General features: G+C 35.1%; 1 protein-coding gene across 3 annotated transcripts in view; it reads left to right on the forward strand.

The window, feature by feature from the left end:
* The window catches only part of SCAF11 (SR-related CTD associated factor 11), a 50,943-nt gene that overhangs the window by 18,026 nt on the left and 12,601 nt on the right, over nucleotides 1-20,316 (forward strand). For all 3 annotated transcript variants that reach the window (XM_052788986.1, XM_052788985.1, XM_052788987.1), the window contains exons 4-10: nucleotides 8,952-9,029; nucleotides 10,750-10,847; nucleotides 11,917-11,984; nucleotides 12,591-12,646; nucleotides 15,065-15,171; nucleotides 15,955-16,044; nucleotides 17,371-17,477. In XM_052788986.1, the coding sequence (XP_052644946.1) occupies nucleotides 8,952-9,029; nucleotides 10,750-10,847; nucleotides 11,917-11,984; nucleotides 12,591-12,646; nucleotides 15,065-15,171; nucleotides 15,955-16,044; nucleotides 17,371-17,477 (604 nt within the window). The remainder of the gene's footprint in view (nucleotides 1-8,951; nucleotides 9,030-10,749; nucleotides 10,848-11,916; nucleotides 11,985-12,590; nucleotides 12,647-15,064; nucleotides 15,172-15,954; nucleotides 16,045-17,370; nucleotides 17,478-20,316) is intronic.

Genomic DNA, 20,316 nt, shown 5'->3' on the forward strand with positions numbered 1-20,316 from the left:
GTCATTAGCTTAATCTTACTTTGTTATCACTTATGCTGTTAGTCATACTGTCAACTCTCAGGGCTGAGAACAATATGCTTTCATGTTAGTCTACAAAATGAGTCTGATAAAACCTTAGTTTTCTAACTCTAAAGAGAATTCAGCTAAAAGGTTTAGTGCTATTCTGAATTTAAAATTTTCATTTTAATTATGGCTGTTATTTGATCTATGTCAATACCTTTGTAGATAGTTGTCAATACCTTTGTAGATAGTTCTGGAACCTTAAAGAAAAATGACTTGTTGGACAAATTCTTGATGATCTTGTTCTGTTTAGTCCCTTTTTCCTCACATATGTCCTGTAATCATTGCATTAAGTCTTTGGTATCTTTACCTTTCCTGTAACTTTTTTCGATTGTCCATATAAACCACCAAATTAGAATTGCTTTATACTGTATTGGGGGGGTAATCAAATGAGATGCTGCTTTTTGTCCTGTTTCTGTGCACTTGAATTGGTTACTCATTGTAGTAGAGACCACTACTTGGTTTCTTTGCAATAACTTTCTTTTCGAGTAAATGATAATTTTGATTTCAGTATATCCTTTAGAAGGTTGGTATCATATGTATGTGTATCTACAATATACTTATTTATGTATTATTTTTTACTTACTATATTTTTAACTCAATTTTTGTGTTATTTATCACTGAAGACAGACAGTAACATAAAAAAAGGTATTAAAAAAGGTTATTAGATGAAACTTGCGTTAGATTCACAAACCAGGTAATAAACTAGTTCTCTTGTTGCCAGATTTTCTGTTCTGCAAATGATTAATTGCAGTGCTTTTATTTATAAGGGAACAGGAAATTCTCATCCACAATTTTATCCTGACTTCCTTAGCTGGTTGTTACAATGACAGCTGAAAGGCAATAAATAGTGACATGCACAGGGAAGCAGTACAGTAGATGGAGGGCTTGCTGCTGGATTTGACTTTGTTCACATTGTCTAACAAAGATGCTTTTAAGCCCAATGAGGAAGGAAAAATTTCTTGTTTTAAAGAGGCAAATGAATGATATGACATTTTTCTTGTGTCAATAATTTTTGTGTGTGTGTGTGTGAAGTACTATCCAAATAGAATAAAAGCAACTTCTGCTTTTAAAAGTTTACAGGTGAAGTAGATGTGATGGTGGGGGGTTGTTTTTAAAGCTGCATAAGGCTTCTACTCCTTCTTTCCATGAGTGACATCTGATGGGTAAAACCAGCCAGTCTTCCTTGTCTGAGGTTACATGACAGTTGGACCTGCTGAGTTCATGAAACTCCATTGCCTAATCTAGTAGTTTTAATTAAAAGTAAAAGGGGGGGGAAGGTGTTGAAAATTGGCTGACAGATGTTCAGAGGCTTCAGCTGTGAGAAGCAGATGAGGTTTTATAGTTTGGAATGATAGAAACATATTATAAGCACGTGGCCATTTGAAGCATGCTGATGCCATGTGGTTTTTGTGTCCACTATTAATATTTAGTAAGTAAATGTTTTTGTTCTTTGAGAAGTGTTGCATAAGGTTTAGCTTTCCTTGCTAGTTCTTGGTTGATCATAACTAATGAAAACTAAATAATTGACAAGTAGTCAAATTTAAGTCACTCTAAATAATGAAGATATAGAAGTTGTCTGCTCTTTAAAAAATATGCTACCAGATTCTGTTTAAAGATGAAGTATTTTTATTTGGTATAAATAAATTGGTTTTAAAACCGCTGTTTTCCTGTTTAAATGCTGAAGAATAACAAAATTGAGAATAAGATTGTTGTGCGAAATCTTAAAAAAAAAAAAAAAAAGCCTAATGTTCACATTACTTGAAGTGCTCTTTTGTGTATCTGCAGTTATGCTCCATACACTTACAGGCTTTGCCAGCAGTCTGTGTTCAAGCTGGATATTTCCTCTGTCTTTCTGTGTTGCATCTGGACTTTAAAATGTAACAGGAGCAACTACTTCTTTAAATTCTTGTTTTCAAATTGTACATATTCATTGTTCTTCTGAGAGTTTATGGCTTTTATATATAACTGTGTAGATTCTAATTAAAACCAGCGTAGTTTAGGCAGATGGTAAGAGTTTGTTTACCATTCTGCTCCCTCTTCTATCTATGGGAGATTTTCAACATTGCAGCTGCAGTTAAGTGTCCTGTACCAGCAGGTTTTCTGTCTGCAAGCAGCAGCCATAACACTTTAAAGATCTCACTTTTTAAGGAGAGAGACAATATAGGTAGATAGAGATGCACTTAAAAGCAATATATAAAAATTGCTTTTAAGTGAGTATCTTCTGGTTCATTCCATGAAGGACTAAAAAGGGATAGGAAATTTGCCACAGAACATCTAATGTATTAGATCCTAATGGCTAAATCCGAGCATTTAGTTTCAGAATCAAGTAATGTTACAGTTCAGTCAGTGCTGTATTTTCTTTCCCTTTGAGGAAAGGTGTCCAACTCCTAAAAGAAAAATGAGGGGGAGACCAGAATCCCCACTAAGAAACTAGTCTTTCGATTAATTTTTTTTAAATAGCCAAAGAGAGAAGAACATTTTAAGGGACGTGTTTACTGTAGTTAATTGTGGTACCTGAGAGCATCACTGTGCGCTAAATTCAGTTGCCTACACTGTTAAACTCTCCTATACTATTAGACTGTCATCTTGCGTGCCTGTGGCCATGCTAACCAGTGCTCTCCCAAGAATTGCTGGGCAGTACTGGGCAGGCAGACTGTTGGGGACTGTTTTCAGTAGGCATGCGAAGATTAAGGTAAATGTCACTCAGCCTGTGCTAGCTGTCAACTGCTTCTGTAAACTGACACTGTGTAACTTACAAATGGAGACTTTCAAGCTTGAGACTTTGTATTTCAGTGAGGCTGTGTTGGAAGATCATAAAAACTAAAAGGCACTAAATCTGGAGCTGGGGTTATTGGACACACCCTTCCTTCGATGGGAGTGCTGAAGGACAGTGTAAGTGAAGGGTTGCTTTCAGTATAAAGAACATGTACATGATAACATTATTCTGCCCAAAATAACAAAGAAGGAGCTTTGGCTATTGCCCTGTGTCTAGGGGGAAAAAAAGAAAAAAAAGGCGGGGGGACCGACCAACAACAAAAAAATCCTTATCTAGAGTCTTCAAACACCATCGGTACTGTTGTGTTATACCAAAGGTAGTAATTACATTATGTGTTTCTCTTGTCTGTAATACCACTAGTAGATTAAAACTACTTGGGTCAAAACTATAAATTTTTTAACATTGTTTTTCTGGTATGCTTGTATTTTTTTATTTCAGTTGGCAAGCACATGTGTTCTAGTTTATAATAATAAGTTCTGAAAGCATTTAAGTAAAGCTGATGTGAAGGGAGGTTAACTAGGTATCTATCGCAAGCAGATATGCGAAGTAGCCAAAACCACCTCAGCTAAGACAACTGCTTTAGCAGCAATAGTATCTTGCTTGTGTGCATTAGAGGAAAACTCTCTACTTTTTTGTATTCTGTTCAAAGAAAATAATCTTAAATTAGAGGAGGTAAGTATTTACTCTTGATTAATGTAGGCTTTTTAACTTCCCTTGTGTTCTTCAGAGTGCTGATAAATATACTGGAGGTTTCTATCCTTGCTCTTTTATTAATTCCTCTTTTGAACCATCATGAGAGAAGAGTGCTAAAGAAAAGAGGCAGTGTATTGTCTGCATTATCACAATGATTGTGTAAGAGACATTGATTTCAGTGACCCTCCCCTACTAAGCTTTTATCTCTCAGTCTCTGCACCTTGGTTGATCTCATTTTTTGGTTTCCCTTGTTCACTTTTCCTCATCTGGAGGATGTGAAAGTAGAGTATGTTCAGCTGTAAATTCCCCAAAGTATTGGGGCATATTTGTGCAGGCCCTGTGCAGTATCAGTGGTTGACTTAATAAAACCAAGCAGTTGGCACGAATTGCTGTCTTGCATTATGTTTCTAGCAGATATTCTGTTTTTAGAATAGTCATTTCCTTTGTGCTGGTATAAGGTTTGGATCATTGATTATGCAGAGTATACTGCACATGTATATTCTTCTGAGGGTAAAGAGAGTTACCTGTGTGGTAACTGGAATTCTTAATGTGTATTCTTTCTGATCTGGATTTCTTTTGTCCTAAAGGATATAGGAAGGAATCAGCTCATGGGGCAACAAGATCCACAGTGATCTGCAGTACAGAGCACTGTGGCAGGATTGAGATTACATTCATGAACCATATATGCAGTGTGTTCAAAGAAGCACTAAACGTAAAAACCATAACAATAAAAACCCTTCTTGTTCAAGTGTGTGCAAGGTAATGCATACGTAGATAATGCATCTGAGAACTGTTGCATGCAAAAACTGTATTAATCAAATTCTTTTAGAAAATCTAGACATTAGATACCTTTTTTCAAATTACATGTTTGTCTTCGTGGTATACAGTTGTTCTTGGCATATTTCCCTGCTGATGACCTCCAGAGGTCCCTTCCAACCTTAACCATTTTGTGATTCTGTGATTTATCAAGTACCTTCATGCAGCAACTTATGAAAGTTAATGTTGTTAAAGTGCAGTGCAAAAGTCTGTGTGTTTTTGAGTTTGACTTCAATCCTTCCAATAATATATTGTCAAAGGAAGTACAATGACACACTATCTTTCTCATCACAGAATTCACAGATCCTTACAAATAGTGAATCATTTTGTCCTTTCCTAAAGACGGCCACCATTCCAATAGAACTTGTCAACACTTTATGGCAGTTTGGGGTTGGAAGTTAAGGACTAGCCAGCTGCATGATGTAGATAGAGAGAAGACAGCTGTTTAGAATTGTAACTAGGTAGCCGGTTGATCTGCTGTAGAGACTAGAATCTCTGTTCTTTTGCACTCTGTATCTTTACTATCCATGAATGAGATTTCAAAAAACACCCAGAACCTAACATCTCTTGTCAGAAATAGTGCTTTCCTAAAGTATAACTGTAAAAACTTTAAATGTACTTGCTTTTTTTAAGTAGATGAAAAAGAAAAACGTCATCCTGAGCTTTTACATGCTTCTAGAAAATAGTGCGTTTCCTGATGTCGTCATCGTCTTCTTTCATCAACATTTGGAGAGGTGTTTCTCACTACATGTGTGGTTATAGTCTCCCTTTTCACTGAAGTTGGAGGTGGAATTGTTGTGGGCCTTTTAGTGTACTGTTATTACTAGGTGGAGTGAAATATACAGATGTTATTCTTAAAATCTAAACCTCACCTTTAAGCCTGAATTTTGTTATAAGAATCTGGTATTATTTGTGTTGCTTAACAGGTTCCTCTAATAAAGAAGCAGTAAAGAGTGCAGGATTGTGTTTCTTTTGGGATCAGCTTTTCAATACAGTAGTTGAAGAACAGACTTTATTATGGGCCACTTTAAAAAAAAGAAAGATATATATTAAGGGGAAGAGATTTACTGCACCAACTTTAAATCCATACTCACATCTTGCCATTACTTACTATGAAACCTCATAACATGGAACTTGATGAGGTGGGGATATCTGCCAAAGTTATTTTATCAGCCAAGTATGTTTTAGCTTGCACCTAGTTGTGTAGCTTCCTGAAAATTCCCAGCTGGAATATAGTAACTGCTTCAGCCTTTTGTCTACTTCACTTTGTTCAAATGCTGTTTGAAGTGATGCAGTTAAAATAAGGGACTCTTACTCCTTGAGTTTAGAGATCACAGTTTTGTGGTGCTGTAGCAGTTACAGGAATACTAAGCATTAAGTTATGCCTGTGGAGCTAAAGCAAGATTTTTCTAGAGGGTCATAAAAAACAAATAAAACACTATGAAATGAGGTTTTGGAAAACTGAAGAACACACACACACATGCATGGATAGCTTTTCAGAGGTTGCAGACTTCCTGAATGCTTACATATTTTATCAAGAGAGTTCTCAAAATATCACAGGATAAGTGAAAGAATGAATCACTGCGGAGTTACCAGTTTTTACATGAAAACTATGAGTAGTTTCGTGTGGAGAGTAAAACAGTTGAAAACGTATTAACTGTGCTGAGCTACTATTCCGTGTTTTTCCAAGAAAAGCACTGTTGGGAAGAAAAGCAAAGCAACTCACAAATACCAGCTGTGAGGTTCTAATGATTTTGATGATTACATTAAATACTACGTGTTCTGATTTTTTAAACAGCTATGTTAAAGGAAAATATATATGAAGCTGGGTTCTTCTAAGGTTGTGGCACATCCCACACCTCTCCTCCCTTGTGCACAACAAAAGTGATAGCTGCTGCTTGGACTCATTCTATCTCGATGGCTTTTTTCTTTTTTTTTTTTTTTTAAATACTTTCCCTGCAAAAGGACAGTGTACATTCACTATTACTTATGATGCTATCTGAACAGAAACCTCAGAAGAGAGGAATTGCTAACTTGCCTTGAATGAAAGAAGACTCAACACCTTCTTTGGTTACTGAACCATATTCTCAAAAAAGATGAGAGAGATGAGTAAAAGGCCACCATTCCTCATGATTGCTTCTTGTAAAAATATAGTCAACTTTTTTTACCCTCACTCCTTTCTATAGCAGCCCAAATTCAGTCTTCCTGTTGGGAAAAGGGACAGGGGAATTTTTTTTCTTCCATTTCCACTTAGGCTTGTTCTTATATCTTAGCAGGCAGATGAGAGCTGATGCACATTTAGACAGAAGTGTTATATAGATGAAGTAACCTCTAGCTTACCTCAGGGCTACCCAACAGTTGTACTGTGCTGGGGGACCTGGGGCTGCACGTGGGACTGTCCTGTCTTTCCTAGAATTTCTCTTGATATTTGCTGTGAACTATCAAATAATGCTAGGGCTATGAAAAGCAACTGAGTAGGAATGGAAAGAACATCTGCTGTTTCTGAACGTATCTGAACCTAACAGTAGCTTTTGATTCTTCTAGAATGTTTTCCTCTTTTTCTACTACAACGTGTAACTGTATGTAATTGTTAAACATTTGTCCAGAAGAACTGAACATATAACTGAATATTTTTCTAGTGGAGCGAAAACACATGTCATTTGGATTGCTGCTAGTAACACTTAGTATTCTATGATGCTTCATTGCAATGAATAAACATAATGTGCTGTGACTTAAACTTGGGAACATAACTTAATATTCATGTGTAGATTTAATGTAGAAACAGATTGTATTCTTGGGAAAACTTGCTTTTTAGCTAAGGTAAATCCTGAAATGAGACTGAAAATGACTAAGAAAATTAACTTCCTCCTACCTATCTTTGACAGTCTGGTATAGCTAAGAATCCAAGTATTTACCTTGAAGTTTGCAGCTGATTCAACAGTTACAGTGCATCACATGCTATCAAATATCCCAATTGAACAACGCACTGCTATGTTACTGTGGGTTAGCTTTACGCTGACCACAGGACAAAAACTGTCTTCATGATCTGAGTCCTTAGGGAACTGGCTTAATTACCCAATATGCTTTTCTCAACCAAGGCCATGACGCTGCAGGGAACAATGGTATCCCCCAACAGGGGGAAGTTTTTAGTTAGAATAAAATAGCAGAGCATCAAAAGGAGAGGTAATGGCTTTAACTTACGTTCTTGCTGAACAACTTGCTCATGAAACTACCCCTGGGGTTTTTTTGGTTTTGTTTCGTGGTTTTTTTAATCAGTCTAACTTTGTTCTTTCTACTTCAATTGAAATCAGAAGCTGCCTGAATGCTTGAGGTTTGGGGGCTGTGTAGGTAAAAAAGTAGTTGAGCACTCTTTGAAATTGAGAAAAGAACAGAATTAACTGGAAAATGAAAAGTCCCAATGAAAAGACAAGAATGAAGTTCACTGAATTTCAGGGCAGAGTTCGTATGCAAGTTTCTCATAGCTGCTTATGCAATTCTAATACTGCGAATAAAAAGTGTAATACCCTGATAGTTGTCTTAAGGGCAGAAATTGCATGCCTCTTAAGGGCATACTATTCATACACTGATTCTTGTTCAGTGGATGAATTAGGGCTGGAAGCTGGTTGTGAGGTTTGTTGGTTTTTTTCTTTGTTCTAGAAGAGTTCTGAACTGAGCCTGTGAAGGCCAATGGAATGAAGAGGGGGATGACAAAAGACCAAACCAAACAAAGAAAACCCACCAACCCCCCCACAAACTCATATATGGAATTAAAATGAATAAGCAGTTCACTAGCAGCAAAAACTAATATCTGATATGGATTTCTCTGAAAGTTGATTCACTTACATGATCCAGTTGGGTGGAGCTTCAGTTGAAGCTCCGCTGTTCTGTGGTTAATAATATTTTATTGTTCTGTGTGTGTGTGTGTGCGTTATCTGATGTACTCTGGCCTCAGTAAGAGGTGATTGGGGAAAAACCAATAAATCTGTATTTCCATCAAACTGTAGGGTAAAATAACTTTCTTCAGTTCTATTCTCTTGCAAAGTGATTTGTAAAACTTCAGTTACCTTAAAAGTGGGAATATGTTCTCTCTGCTTACTAAAAAAAAAAAAAGTGATGTAGTATAGTCAAATAGATATGCAAGATGAGGGAAAGTGTTACCATCTTTGCTGTTCGTCTTCCCGGTTTTATCTTTTGGGGGGGTACATGACCCAACACACTTTCTTTTGAAAAGAACATTAAGAAATAAAACATTAGAACAATAAGAAATAAAAAGGGCATTTTTGTATTGGTATAAAATCAGAGTTACCTAACAGGGATTAAAAAAATATAAAATGTAGCTAACCATGTAAAATGTTTTTCCTTTTTTTGAACACAACTTCTGAGATACATTCTTGTTTCCTTTAGATTTTCCCCTAAGGAGAGATACACTCAGTATTTTGTTTCATATAAGTAGATGGACAATGTGTGCAAATACGTTCTTAATGTGAACAAGTTGTAATTTTGTGTATTTCTGTAAACTATTACAATAGTGACTAAAAGTATAGAAAAGTAAGACATCTCCTAATTTATTACAAATTCTGTAATAAGACAACCAATTTTTCAGACACAGGCTTCGTGTCCTATTGATCGCAGACCATTTCAAGCAGTATGCAGGCTTGATGCGTTAGAAGAGCAGATAAAGGTAAGTTCCAGACTTATTTTCTTAAATAAATTCAGTTGTAGGAACACCCAAGTTATGCTGCAGCCTTTTATTCGTACATCTGTGTTAAATAAGCTTTCCTAACAAAATAATTGCTGCTTTAATGTTTCTATTACATATTCAAAGCTAGGAATTATTCTTAATTATTTTTTCAGTGTGAGTCCTTACAGTAATAATAATCACAAAGCTGCTATTGCTACTTCATAGTATCTTTGAGTGTTCCTGATATATCCAAGAATAGAAGTATAGCAATTGGTCTCAGTGGTTTTTAACCAGGTTTTGTAAACAAGTGCTAAATCAATTAGCATGCAATTTTGCCTTTTTTTTTTTTTAGCTGAGGTGAATCTTGTATGTTCAAAGCCTCTAATTCACAGACAAAAACGCATGAAGGCAAGAGGAATCAGTTAATGCTAAGCCTTATTCAACCTAAATTTCTGAATTTTTTCAGCTTTCAGCTCTTCTGAATAATACTGCTGTGGAGAGTAGTTTATCAATTTGTAAAATAAAACTAGATTCTGATAGATGATCTTCAAAATCTATATAGAAAGCTGCTGATAATTCTGTGTACAGTTTTGAAATTCTGTGGTGATATTATGGTTATAAGTAATTCCTAAGCTGTTGGTTTCGCATTTTGCGATGTTGAGAAAACATGCTCCCACTACAAGTTTCTTGTGCTTCTAGAAGCTCAGGTAGTCAACTGCAAAGGAACCAGACTGACAGCCGCTGATACTTTCTTTTCGTAGAAAACCAGGCTAGCATATTTTATCTTCTTTATTTCTAAAGAATCAAGGAAGCAGCTGAAACAAGATAAACTGAAGTTTTCATTTGGAAGAGTGTAAAGGCTGTATCAAAATACAGTTTTTAAAGGTTCTTTGTTCGTAGAATTGCAGTGTAAACAGGTGGGCAGAGAACAAGGGTCCTGCTCTGAAAAAGAGCCACTGGAGCAGTAGGGGTAGATGGAAAGTGTATCGAGAAATGCTGACACTGTGGTAAGTATTAGCAGGGGCACTATCAGGACACTGGCAGCTTTCACTTTGTGATATTCATAATTAGAACGCCAGTAGATTAAGGAGTTGCATATAAAGCCAAGATTCTAGAACGAAGTAGTACAAAATACGTAACGCAAACAATTGTGATGTAGCTGTTGAAGTAACTTCATAGTATGTAATAACAATTGTATTGCTTGCTTAGAATTTTGAAGATGTGGGGGGAAAAAACGGCGTCATATGAAATTCGTAAGTTATTTTACTCTACAGGAAAATAGGGTGGTTTTTAATTACGAGGAAGCATTTGAAATTGAGTGGTAGTTCAGCATTTTCCCAAGCTGAACCTTGTGTATTCAGATCAACCAACTTAGTTTAAAAAACTTAGCTTCCAAATTCTCAATGGAAGATAGTGCATAGCTTTGAGATACTTGCCATGGCAGTCTGAATGTTCAGGGATTTTGGACTTGTGGAATTAGTATGCATCTCTGGCATAGCCAATATACATACCAGGGTGGGTTTTCTTCCATTTCATGAAAAACAAATGAAAAAAAAATTCATATCTGCAAACTGTGAGATTAAAGAAGTAATGATTTGAAATGGTTTCGAGTCCTTCTGTTTGAGCTTATTTTCTCTGTAGACCTTAAGAGGCTTTGAATGTATTTAAAGCCCATGTGTATTGAGATTCTAGATTGCATTGACTTTATTTTTCAATACAGGTTCAGGTTAAAAAACATCTAAGGAGGAAGGAAGAAGAGGAAAACTGTGCCTGCAATAAGGGAAAATATAGCCATGCGAAGATAAGAAGTTTTGTGAGGTTGGTCGTCCGCTTAATTTCAAGCATTCTAATTGGAATATTCAAAATATAAATTCAACTGTTATAAAATGTACACCCTGGAATTTTTTTAAAGATTAAGTTTATTTTTAAATAAACTATTTTCCATAAGTGGTAGTTTAGCTTTACTTTTATCACTGATGTAATTCCTACTTGAATACTTACAATAGCAAGCAAGAAGTACGGAGCAAGGTATTTCTTGCATTGAGCTCTGTGAAAGTTGCATTTTCCTAGCAATTCTGACAAATTTCTTACTAATTTGAATTAAGATTTTATGGCTAGATCATATTTTAACAATATAAATCTTTTTCTTTGGTTATCTAAACAGACATACCCTTTCTTGCATGTTATCATAAACTTTGGTGGTGTTCCTCTTACTAGAAAACGTAGTTGTAGTCAAGAACTGATTTTACGCTAGTGAGTTTGAGAAGGAACTGGAAATACCATACCATTCTTGTTTTGAGAAGCTTTATCTTGTCACATTTGCTGCATTGTATAAGGGGAAGCTCGGGATTACACAGATGAATTTCACTAAATAATGGTAATCTAAGGTCAGTGTTTAATGGAAGGTATGATATATACAGAGTTCTTGAGATTGAATTTGAAGCAGACTTCACTACAGAATAGATAACTGGAAGTAAATTACCTTTTTTGGCTCTTATTAGAAAGATCTTTGCACCTCTCTGTTCTGAATCACTATTGACTTTGATATTCTTCAAAGTATTTATGCAAGCAGGTTATAACATCTTTCACATGTTGCCATGAAATCAAGCAAAATTAAGCATTCAGATTTAATACCGGATATTAACTTCTGTTGTGTAAATGGATTTTCTTTTTTTCCATCTGTAAGCTTTTTGAAGCACTGTGGTTTTTAATGTATAGAAGATGATATACGTGATGCAAGTTCAGGTTTTAGTAGCAGTCGGAACTTGCTTTACGTGCACAAAATAAAAATTCCTTAAAATAGGAGCTGATTTTGTTTGGGTGTATATACTGTTAGCTTAAATATGCCCAGAAATAACTTTTGTAATATCTTCTGTTAATGTTGCAGAAGAGCTGTATGTCCAGACAGAGGGCCATTAAGAGCAAAATTAAGCAAAGTTGCGAAGAAAAAATACAGTAAGTTGGTATTTGTCCTCCATTTGCTAGAATTGCTGGTTTTTATTACGGACCTCTAGAATTTCTTTTCTTGATGAGACAATTTAATTTTTTTTTTAATTACCTACATTTGCATATGAAAAGCAAATACCAAGGAATAAAAGCATGGAACTTAAGAGAACAAAACTGCAGTATGTGAAACTACTGTTCTTATTCTACTGGAAAGACTGCCTCTTCAATTTCAGTCACAAGTGAAATGGATTTGGTTTCAGCCTAATGACTAGCTTTTATTCGCAGGAAGTTTTTTGGTGAGAGTTCAGGCACAAGAAGCACTTAGATGTATTTGGGGGCTGCCATTTTGAGAGGCTTTTTTAATAAATGTTTTTTGGTAAGTGTGTTCGTAACTTATGAAACCAAGCAAATATCTGAAGAGGTGAAAATTTCTTGATATATAAAAAGCTATTGTGAAGGTGCATGCATTTTAATTTTACCAAGTTTGTATGTAAAAACATTGTAAAACTTGAGTAGTTAATGAAAATGTATCTCATTGCATTAGTGATTTTGACAAACAATTAAAAACTAATATGCTAAAGTTAAGATCAAAGTTTTGTTTCTTATTCCATACAGGTAATATTTTGTATGACAAACAAAACAAGAAAGCTTTGTCTGTGAAGATGAACAAGGTTGGTTCTGATAATGAAACATTTGTAAACATATTTTTTCATGAAAGCATTTTTAAAACTACCTTTCTGCTTATTTTTAAGGTTAACTTCTATTTTTTAATTTTAGCATGATCCAAACTTTATGATTTTGGCTCTTTTTGTCTTGAAGGAAGTAATTAGAATATAGTGCTAGGTTATATAAGCTTCTCTGTCAGATTAAACTTAGTTTTGTGATGGTAAATATTTTCAGTTAGATTAGGATATTACATTATAAGATACTGTAACTAACCTGTTCTCGTCTGTATTTACCAAAAGAAGATGATATCAGCTACAAGCTGTTAGCCAAGTACCATTATATGACGGTTTTCATTATTTTCATGAAAATACGTAGTTGTAATCAACCAAGTAATTTGTTATATGAATAAGCCACGGACATTATAGTTTGCATCAAGTTGGGTTTTTTTTAATGGGAGATTACTCCCAAGAATGTTTGTGTCTCCAGGTTTCTTGTTCAGTTCATAAATTTTAGCCTATAAAACAGGCTTATAATATGCAGAATTTATAAAGAGCTATAAAGGCTCTGTTTGATTTCTGCCTTCCCTCCTTTCAAAAATATTTCGTGTTTCTGGGACACAAGTTGGTGATCAGTGCTTTCTTATTCATAGTTGTACCTCTAAATGTATTTGCATGAAATAGTTTTAGGCCATACATTTGATTCTGAAGTGTAAATGTCATCATTCTCCATCATTCTGTCTTACCTGAAGTTTAAAAATTTGGAGGAAAAACTGTTTTCAAGTCCCTGTTTTGCCTGCTGCCTTACTTCATGTAGTATATGTGCACATACTACATCATATGTCTTTTCAATAGCTGGTGGCCTGAGTTGTCACTTTTATTTGGTGCTTATACACCATAGTGCTCAGGGATATCTTCAGCTCCAGCCTTCCCCTTCCAAGTCAGGCATTTAGGAATTTTGGTTCTGTTACCATGTAAAGTTAAACATACCTTTCATTGAATTGAAGAGGTTTTGAACTGGAAGGACAGGGCTTAATGGTAGATCAACCTCTAACTTGACTTCAAAGTTGGAGAATGCCTTCCTATCTAGTTTCACTGATTTATTGTGCACTATTTAATACCATTAATGTCTTAAATGGTACCTGTTGCAGAAAAGGTGCATAAACAAAAGTAGAGTCATTAAAAACTTTCAGGAGGAGTTACAGGGCTCAATTATCCAATAAATGTTCAAAATGTAAAAGAATTTAGAAGAAAGCACTGATTTATGAACAACCACTTAATAAGGATATTTGTGGAACATCCGGATAGCTTTTTTAGATGGAGGGAGAAATGTTAGTGTTCAAAATGATAGTATTTTTGAAATAAAACTTAAAAACAACAGCTTTTTAGGAGAAACTTAAAATTTGCCCACTGATAAAACAGGGCATGTTCCAATTAAAACCAGCTCTCTGTGCCAAAGTTTGATGGAGCATATGGATAATGGCTGCATACTTGAGACAGGCATATATATACATCCCATTACAAAGTCTGCTTTTCATCAGAGTAAATATATTCTGAAAGAAAATGATGGGAAGACCCTGTGAGTTCCCATTTTAAAATACCAGTCATGGGGAGTGAAAAGGAATGTCATTGTCAGATTCGATGTGGCATTAACCCTTTAGGTGAAAAGACATAAATGGCAAAAATGGGTCAGTGCAGGTCGGTCTGGGAGGAGTGTTTGCAGGAATGTTGTTTGGCTTTCTTTGCCCTGCAGCCAGCCCAGTACTCAGCAACAGCAACAGAGTCGAGCTCTTCGCTGTACGCAATGCAAAAGGCAATATGCTAGCATAGAGCAGGTGGCTGGGCATTGTTAACAGTTGAAATAGAAGGTGGTATTTTTTGAAATATGAAGTGTATTCTGAGTATTGTGCCTTTGTGTGAGGGCCAAGTAAACAGATGCACGAGTCCATCTTCAATTTTGTAATCCTACCTGAGGGCAAAGGAGAATCCCAGCTACTTACATTAGGTTTTCCTGTTACTTTGAAACCAAACGTGCAGTGAACTGCTGTGAAGGGGTCTGTCTGAAGGTGTGCTAGTGCTGTACTTAACCATGGTTCATTAGGTAGCAGAAATGGGAATTGTGAAATAGTAAAGATCAGGCTCATTTATTCATAATTTCTGTAAGGAGCATTAACGCTTTTGCCGTGGAAAACCTGTATAAAATACAAAGTTTATCTGCAAAGAGCAGGTGTTGAAAATTTAGAGACTGAATAGAGAAAATTTGTTTGCTATAACTGTAAATCTTGGCATATAACTATGGAGCTACTGCGGTGCCTGCTTTTTGTGACCTAAAGTCTTGCTGACATGATTTAATTTCAGTGCATCTTCATGTATTAAATGCTAATTATTTTATTTTGGATGTCTTTAATTCATCAAATTTTTTTGTAGCCCAGAAGACAGACCTGCTGGAATGAGTGCTTCAGAACTAATTTCTTCAGCACGCTTCCGGCCGGTGGTAGCAGTGAAGAATCCTTTTTTAGCTGTAGAAATGACTGGTTAGTATATACTAGTGCTTAATATAAACCGATGGGTTACTGTATTGTAGATGCTATAGTTCCTTCTGCTTCTAACTGTATATACTGCCTTGAAATATTTTGAGGATTGCCTGGGTTTGTATTGATGAAAAGCTGTTAAAGGATAAACACAAACATTTTAAAATTAATATTATTAAGGGCAAACCCCAATTTTGTCATGTGTTCAGTATTAAAATATTTAAGTGTGTGCTTTTAATCTCATTTATTTAATTAAGTTAATAAGTTTTATTTTTAGCTCATGTTTAAACTTGCTGAATTGAAGCCTTTGTATAGGAAAGGGTTAGTCCTGTTATAACAACAGCAGTTAGCAAAACAGTTAACAGTAAATAATATAGTAATAATAGAATTAGAAATAATATAAAGCATTTTTTGGATAATAAGGCCTAATCAAAAAATTGGATGTTTTCAGCTCTGTAAAAGAAAAAAACTTTTTGCCATGCATTCAAAAGCATTAATTTGTCAAGGATGCAAAGTTTCTCCATCTTTCAGCTCCCCAGAAGACATATCTCATGTCCTGTTTTCCATTCTGCCTGCCTCATTTATTTAGGACTTTTGTTATGTTTGCTATGACTGCTTTTTCTCTCTAAAACCACCACCATGCATAGTTTCATCATGACTATTGAAAGTTCTAATACAGTTAAATAAAAAAAAAGTCATTGATAGAAGCAATTATTGCAGCAATATGAAATACAAAATAGTACAAAGTTACTTTTTGTAACTTTTTGTATGAAATTGGTATTCCAGTACAGAATTCACAGAAGTCAATGCAGCGATCAGACAGAAGAGACAAGAACTGGAATTATCCTGTTCATCTGTGATTGCTAGAGTTGAAAGGTGTGTGTGTTTTGGATTCATAGTCCAAAGGATCTTAATACTTCAAGTCTGGAATTTAATTCAAATGGCTCTTTAGATAGAATATTGTTTGATCATAAAACTAAATAGTGTTTGCATGTAACTTGTTAAAATTTTGTGTATTTTCTGCCTGCTATTTTTATATCGATAGATTCTTTTCTGTATATCTTAAAACTTTTTTGGTACTCATGACAAGCATAGTAACTCCATGGACTTGTGCATCTTAACATGTCACTTTTTCACAGAAATGCGAGTCTAAATATATTCTATTTGGAAGTTAGTGTTCAATGTGCTTTTAAAATTATTTCTATCACAAGAAATCAGACTACATTTGCTTTAACATCAGTCTGATTCTGATTTCCCACCCACCCCCCAGTACCTCCCTTTCATGGGTTGGTTCTAATACTTCTTTCTGTAACTGTTTATTAAACAAATGCATCTAGAAAGAGTTAAGAGGGGTTCTGTTAAATGAAACAGAGAACATAAAATATTTTTTTTTTTCTATCAGAGAGCAGATACATGTGAAAACATACCCTAAGGATGTTTTCATGAATATAAAACAGAAGCATAGAAATAACTGATTTTAAAATAGCACAGTAAAAAAATGGTTCTATCTGTGATCTTAATTTCACTACATATCTCTTTACTCTCTTTGGCATAAAACAAAGGCTAAGGACAAAAGAGCAAGTAGAGAGATTTTTAATTATAATTAAAAGTTGGACCTAGGATTTAAATAATAAATTTAAATTTTTTACATGTACTTTTCCTGCAAGTTTCATTCCAACTCAGTGATAACTTAAAAAGTGTACATCTATAACTAGACTCTGTTTTCGCCCAAGGTTTGCTGAGGGAGTCTGAATAAGTATATATATTTATTTTGTTTGTTTTTAAAAAAAAAAAAAAAAGCCTCTACTAAATTGCTGTGTAGACTATTTCTCATTTTTCTGCAGAAGAGGCTGTTCTTCTGCTGAAGTACTAAATCAGTGTTCATAATTTTATTTCCAGTAGTATAGTCTACTAATTTGGAGTAGACTGTTACAGTTCTATGTTTGGCTTTGAAGAAAGCCAAATGTATGTTGCTTTGCCATAACATACCTTGTTCAAACTGTTTTATTAGATTAGGCAGTAATATAAGCCTGAAATTAAATATGAGAAGGAAAGTTTTGTTCACTGTCAGCTTTGCCTTTCTCTCCAACTGTGATGAGGTTGGTAGTGTCGTGGTTGCCTAATGTTTTAGTTTTGTGCATTGTTTCCAAAACTTGCTACAAACAGCTAAAACAACTGATGTTAATGCTTTTACTTTTCCAGAATTCCTTTAATGTCTTATGGAGCTGAAGCTGAGACTTTTCTTCTTACTTCTACTACAGTGGCAGGGACAATTCTTCCAACAAATATCAGGCCTTTGGAAAACTTTGGTAAACTTTTTTTTTGTAAGTTTTATTTATAGCTCATGTGGAGTATTGTTAAAATACGATTGTCGGAAATCAAAGCAGAGTATATAGTTACAGTTAACAGAAAAAAAAAAAATCTGTTTTGATGCAGTTTGATACTGTTTCAAAACCAGCTGGTTTATTTCTGAAATTAGAATATAGAAGATGAACCAGCCACCCCAAAACTGGCATGACTGTTCTTCATTTTTCTAAATTCAATGCTTTCTTTCATGTTACGACTTCTTTTCGTATTGTTCACGGATAAATCTCATTTTGTGATACATTATGAATGGCTTGACATATTTCAGTGGTGTATTATGCAGTGTGAGGAACAAACTGCTTCCTGACAGAGAAGTAGTCAGGAAACACTGCAGTGTATGGATCACTTTCAGGATGCCCACAAGGTCCACAGGGCAAAAGCTTGCAAAAGTGCTTGAGCGCCAGGATCTGGCAGGAATTCAGCAGAAGAAAAGACACGGAAGGAATTACCTTCCTCCAGTTACTTTTAACAGCCTCTCTCTCCATACTCAGCAAGAATGTAGTTTCTCTTCCAACAGGCTGCACAAGTTCAAAGAAGTGACAACAAAGGAGTGCTGGTTTTTAAGGCTAGAGTTAATACCTTCTTTGAATTGGGAATTATACTATTTTCACTTGACTAGTAGGCAAAGAGATAGCAGAGATTTGGGTCTCCTGGCTTACAAAAATTGTGAGGAAGTGAATTGCTGGAAAGAGTTTAGTAGAATGTTTGCGAAAAAGATGCTTTATTCATTCATATTCATTCTTGTTAAAGGTACTTATTTCACCTCCGCATTTCCCAGTGAAAAATGGATGGGTTGCTTCCTCAGGCCTCTGACATTTGGCAGTGCAATTTAACTCATCCTTAACCATTTTCTGCTTCTAGTAGTAATAAGTATACATGCTAGCTCATATCTCTTGACTTCCCTTCATCTTTCTACTTCCACAGTCAGGCTTCTTTGTCAAGATGCACTAGAAGCATTTTAAAAAAACAAACAAACAAAAAACCCCAAAACAACAACCAACCCCAAACCCAGTTTTTTTCTCTCATCAGAAAGATGAAGAATATTTAAATAAGCTCCAGATTATTTTTCAACATTAGACTATTTAGAATATGCAAATAATTGCTGTTGATAATATCAGCAACTGATCTGAAAATACTGATAACATAGTCAACTCCTAAGGCAGAACATGGGACTAAATCCTTTATGCTATTTTTTGGGAGAAGCAGCAGATTTTGAGTTTGGTCTTGATAGGGAAAGAAAAGGAAATTCTTTTTTTCAGATATTTTTCTTTTAAAATTTGTATTTAGAACAGAATTTTCTCACTTGTTGTCTTGATTAGAACTTTGATATGTTTTATGTAAGCATTCCACTTCCTCTTTTAAAGGTGTGATTTTTGAAATGTGAAATTATCAAGCTAACAAGACACAGCAAATAAATTTTTAAGTTACTTTTGTATGTTTCCATATGTTCTTGCTACACCTGAACTAAAGTTCAGATGTTAAATGTAATATATTACTTACACTGTGGACAAAGTTGAAGACAGTCATCAATACTGACTCTTAAAACACTGTAGTATGTTGACTCTAAAGTTTTAAGTCACCTTCAAGTTTGACTTAAAGACTTCCTACTGATAAGGAGCATGCAGGAAGTAAGACACAGAGTCTTCAAATTTCTTAGTGAAACTAGGGGATGTTGGATATGAAGATGTCCCTTGAGGATTTTGATCATATTCTGTTGAGTGAGTGTTCCTTCCCCATTCAGTTTTTATATAGCAACTGAGGAAAGGACAAACATGCACAAGAAAAGGTAAGGACAAAGAAAACAGGGGACACTGGGACTTTCTGCAAAGGTGGAGAATAGGAGAAAAATGAAGAAAATACGGAAAATAGATGCATACAAAAAAAAAAAGGCAAACTAGATTTTGTGATTCTTATTAAATTGCGCCTGAAAGATGGTAGCATAAGCATTTTATTTTTTTTACACTCCCCTCATCTCTTGGTCACACCTAAAGTATACAGTTTTGCATCAGAGTAGTAGTTGACAGTTGCTTCCAGAGTTGTTCAAGGAGGCATACAACTGTCACTGATGGTCATATGACTGTACTGCCTGAATCCTCCCTGTAGCTGCTGCAGGTTTTTTTAGATTCTCTTACCATTAAATAGTCTTTTTACTAATTTGACCTGAAAATGCATTAGTGAATCTACAAATACCATTATGATTTAGGCTGGCATTATGCAGTTCTCTTGCATGATTAAAATATTTTTAAATAAAGATTCAGTGAGCTGAAATGCCTTCTATTTGGTTCAAGTCCAAAGCATGTGAAGCTTATCTGTTAAAATTATACAAGTAGTAAGAAATGCTAAAAAGGGGTTTGTGTTTCACAAGCAGACTTTGGAAGTACTACAAAAATAACTTGCCTTTTAATTCTGTCAGGATTCCCACATTCCACTTGCATTCTGATTGTTTTATTATGGCAAGGTGATTTCTTCCCCCTCGAAGAAAATAATCAGAAATATTAAAAATTTGTAATGACATGTAACATATGACTTGTTTTCCTGGCTATTGTAATAGGTTTGAAGATGTAGTTGGCCACATGAGGCTGTCTCACACTGAGTAACTCCTGGTCAACCACTGTGAAGTCACTTTCTAACAAAACTATTGGAGAGACTGTTACAGTAGATACCTCAATAGTGCCAATCACCTAAAACTCCATTGCAAGTTCTTTACCACGCACATTGTTATCTTTTAAATATATGGTACCTTCTATACAATTGATACTGTTGGTTTTCGTTATCTTAAGTGGT

Source organism: Harpia harpyja, chromosome 6, assembly GCF_026419915.1.
Source record: "Harpia harpyja isolate bHarHar1 chromosome 6, bHarHar1 primary haplotype, whole genome shotgun sequence".
Classification (NCBI taxonomy): Eukaryota; Metazoa; Chordata; class Aves; order Accipitriformes; family Accipitridae; genus Harpia; species Harpia harpyja.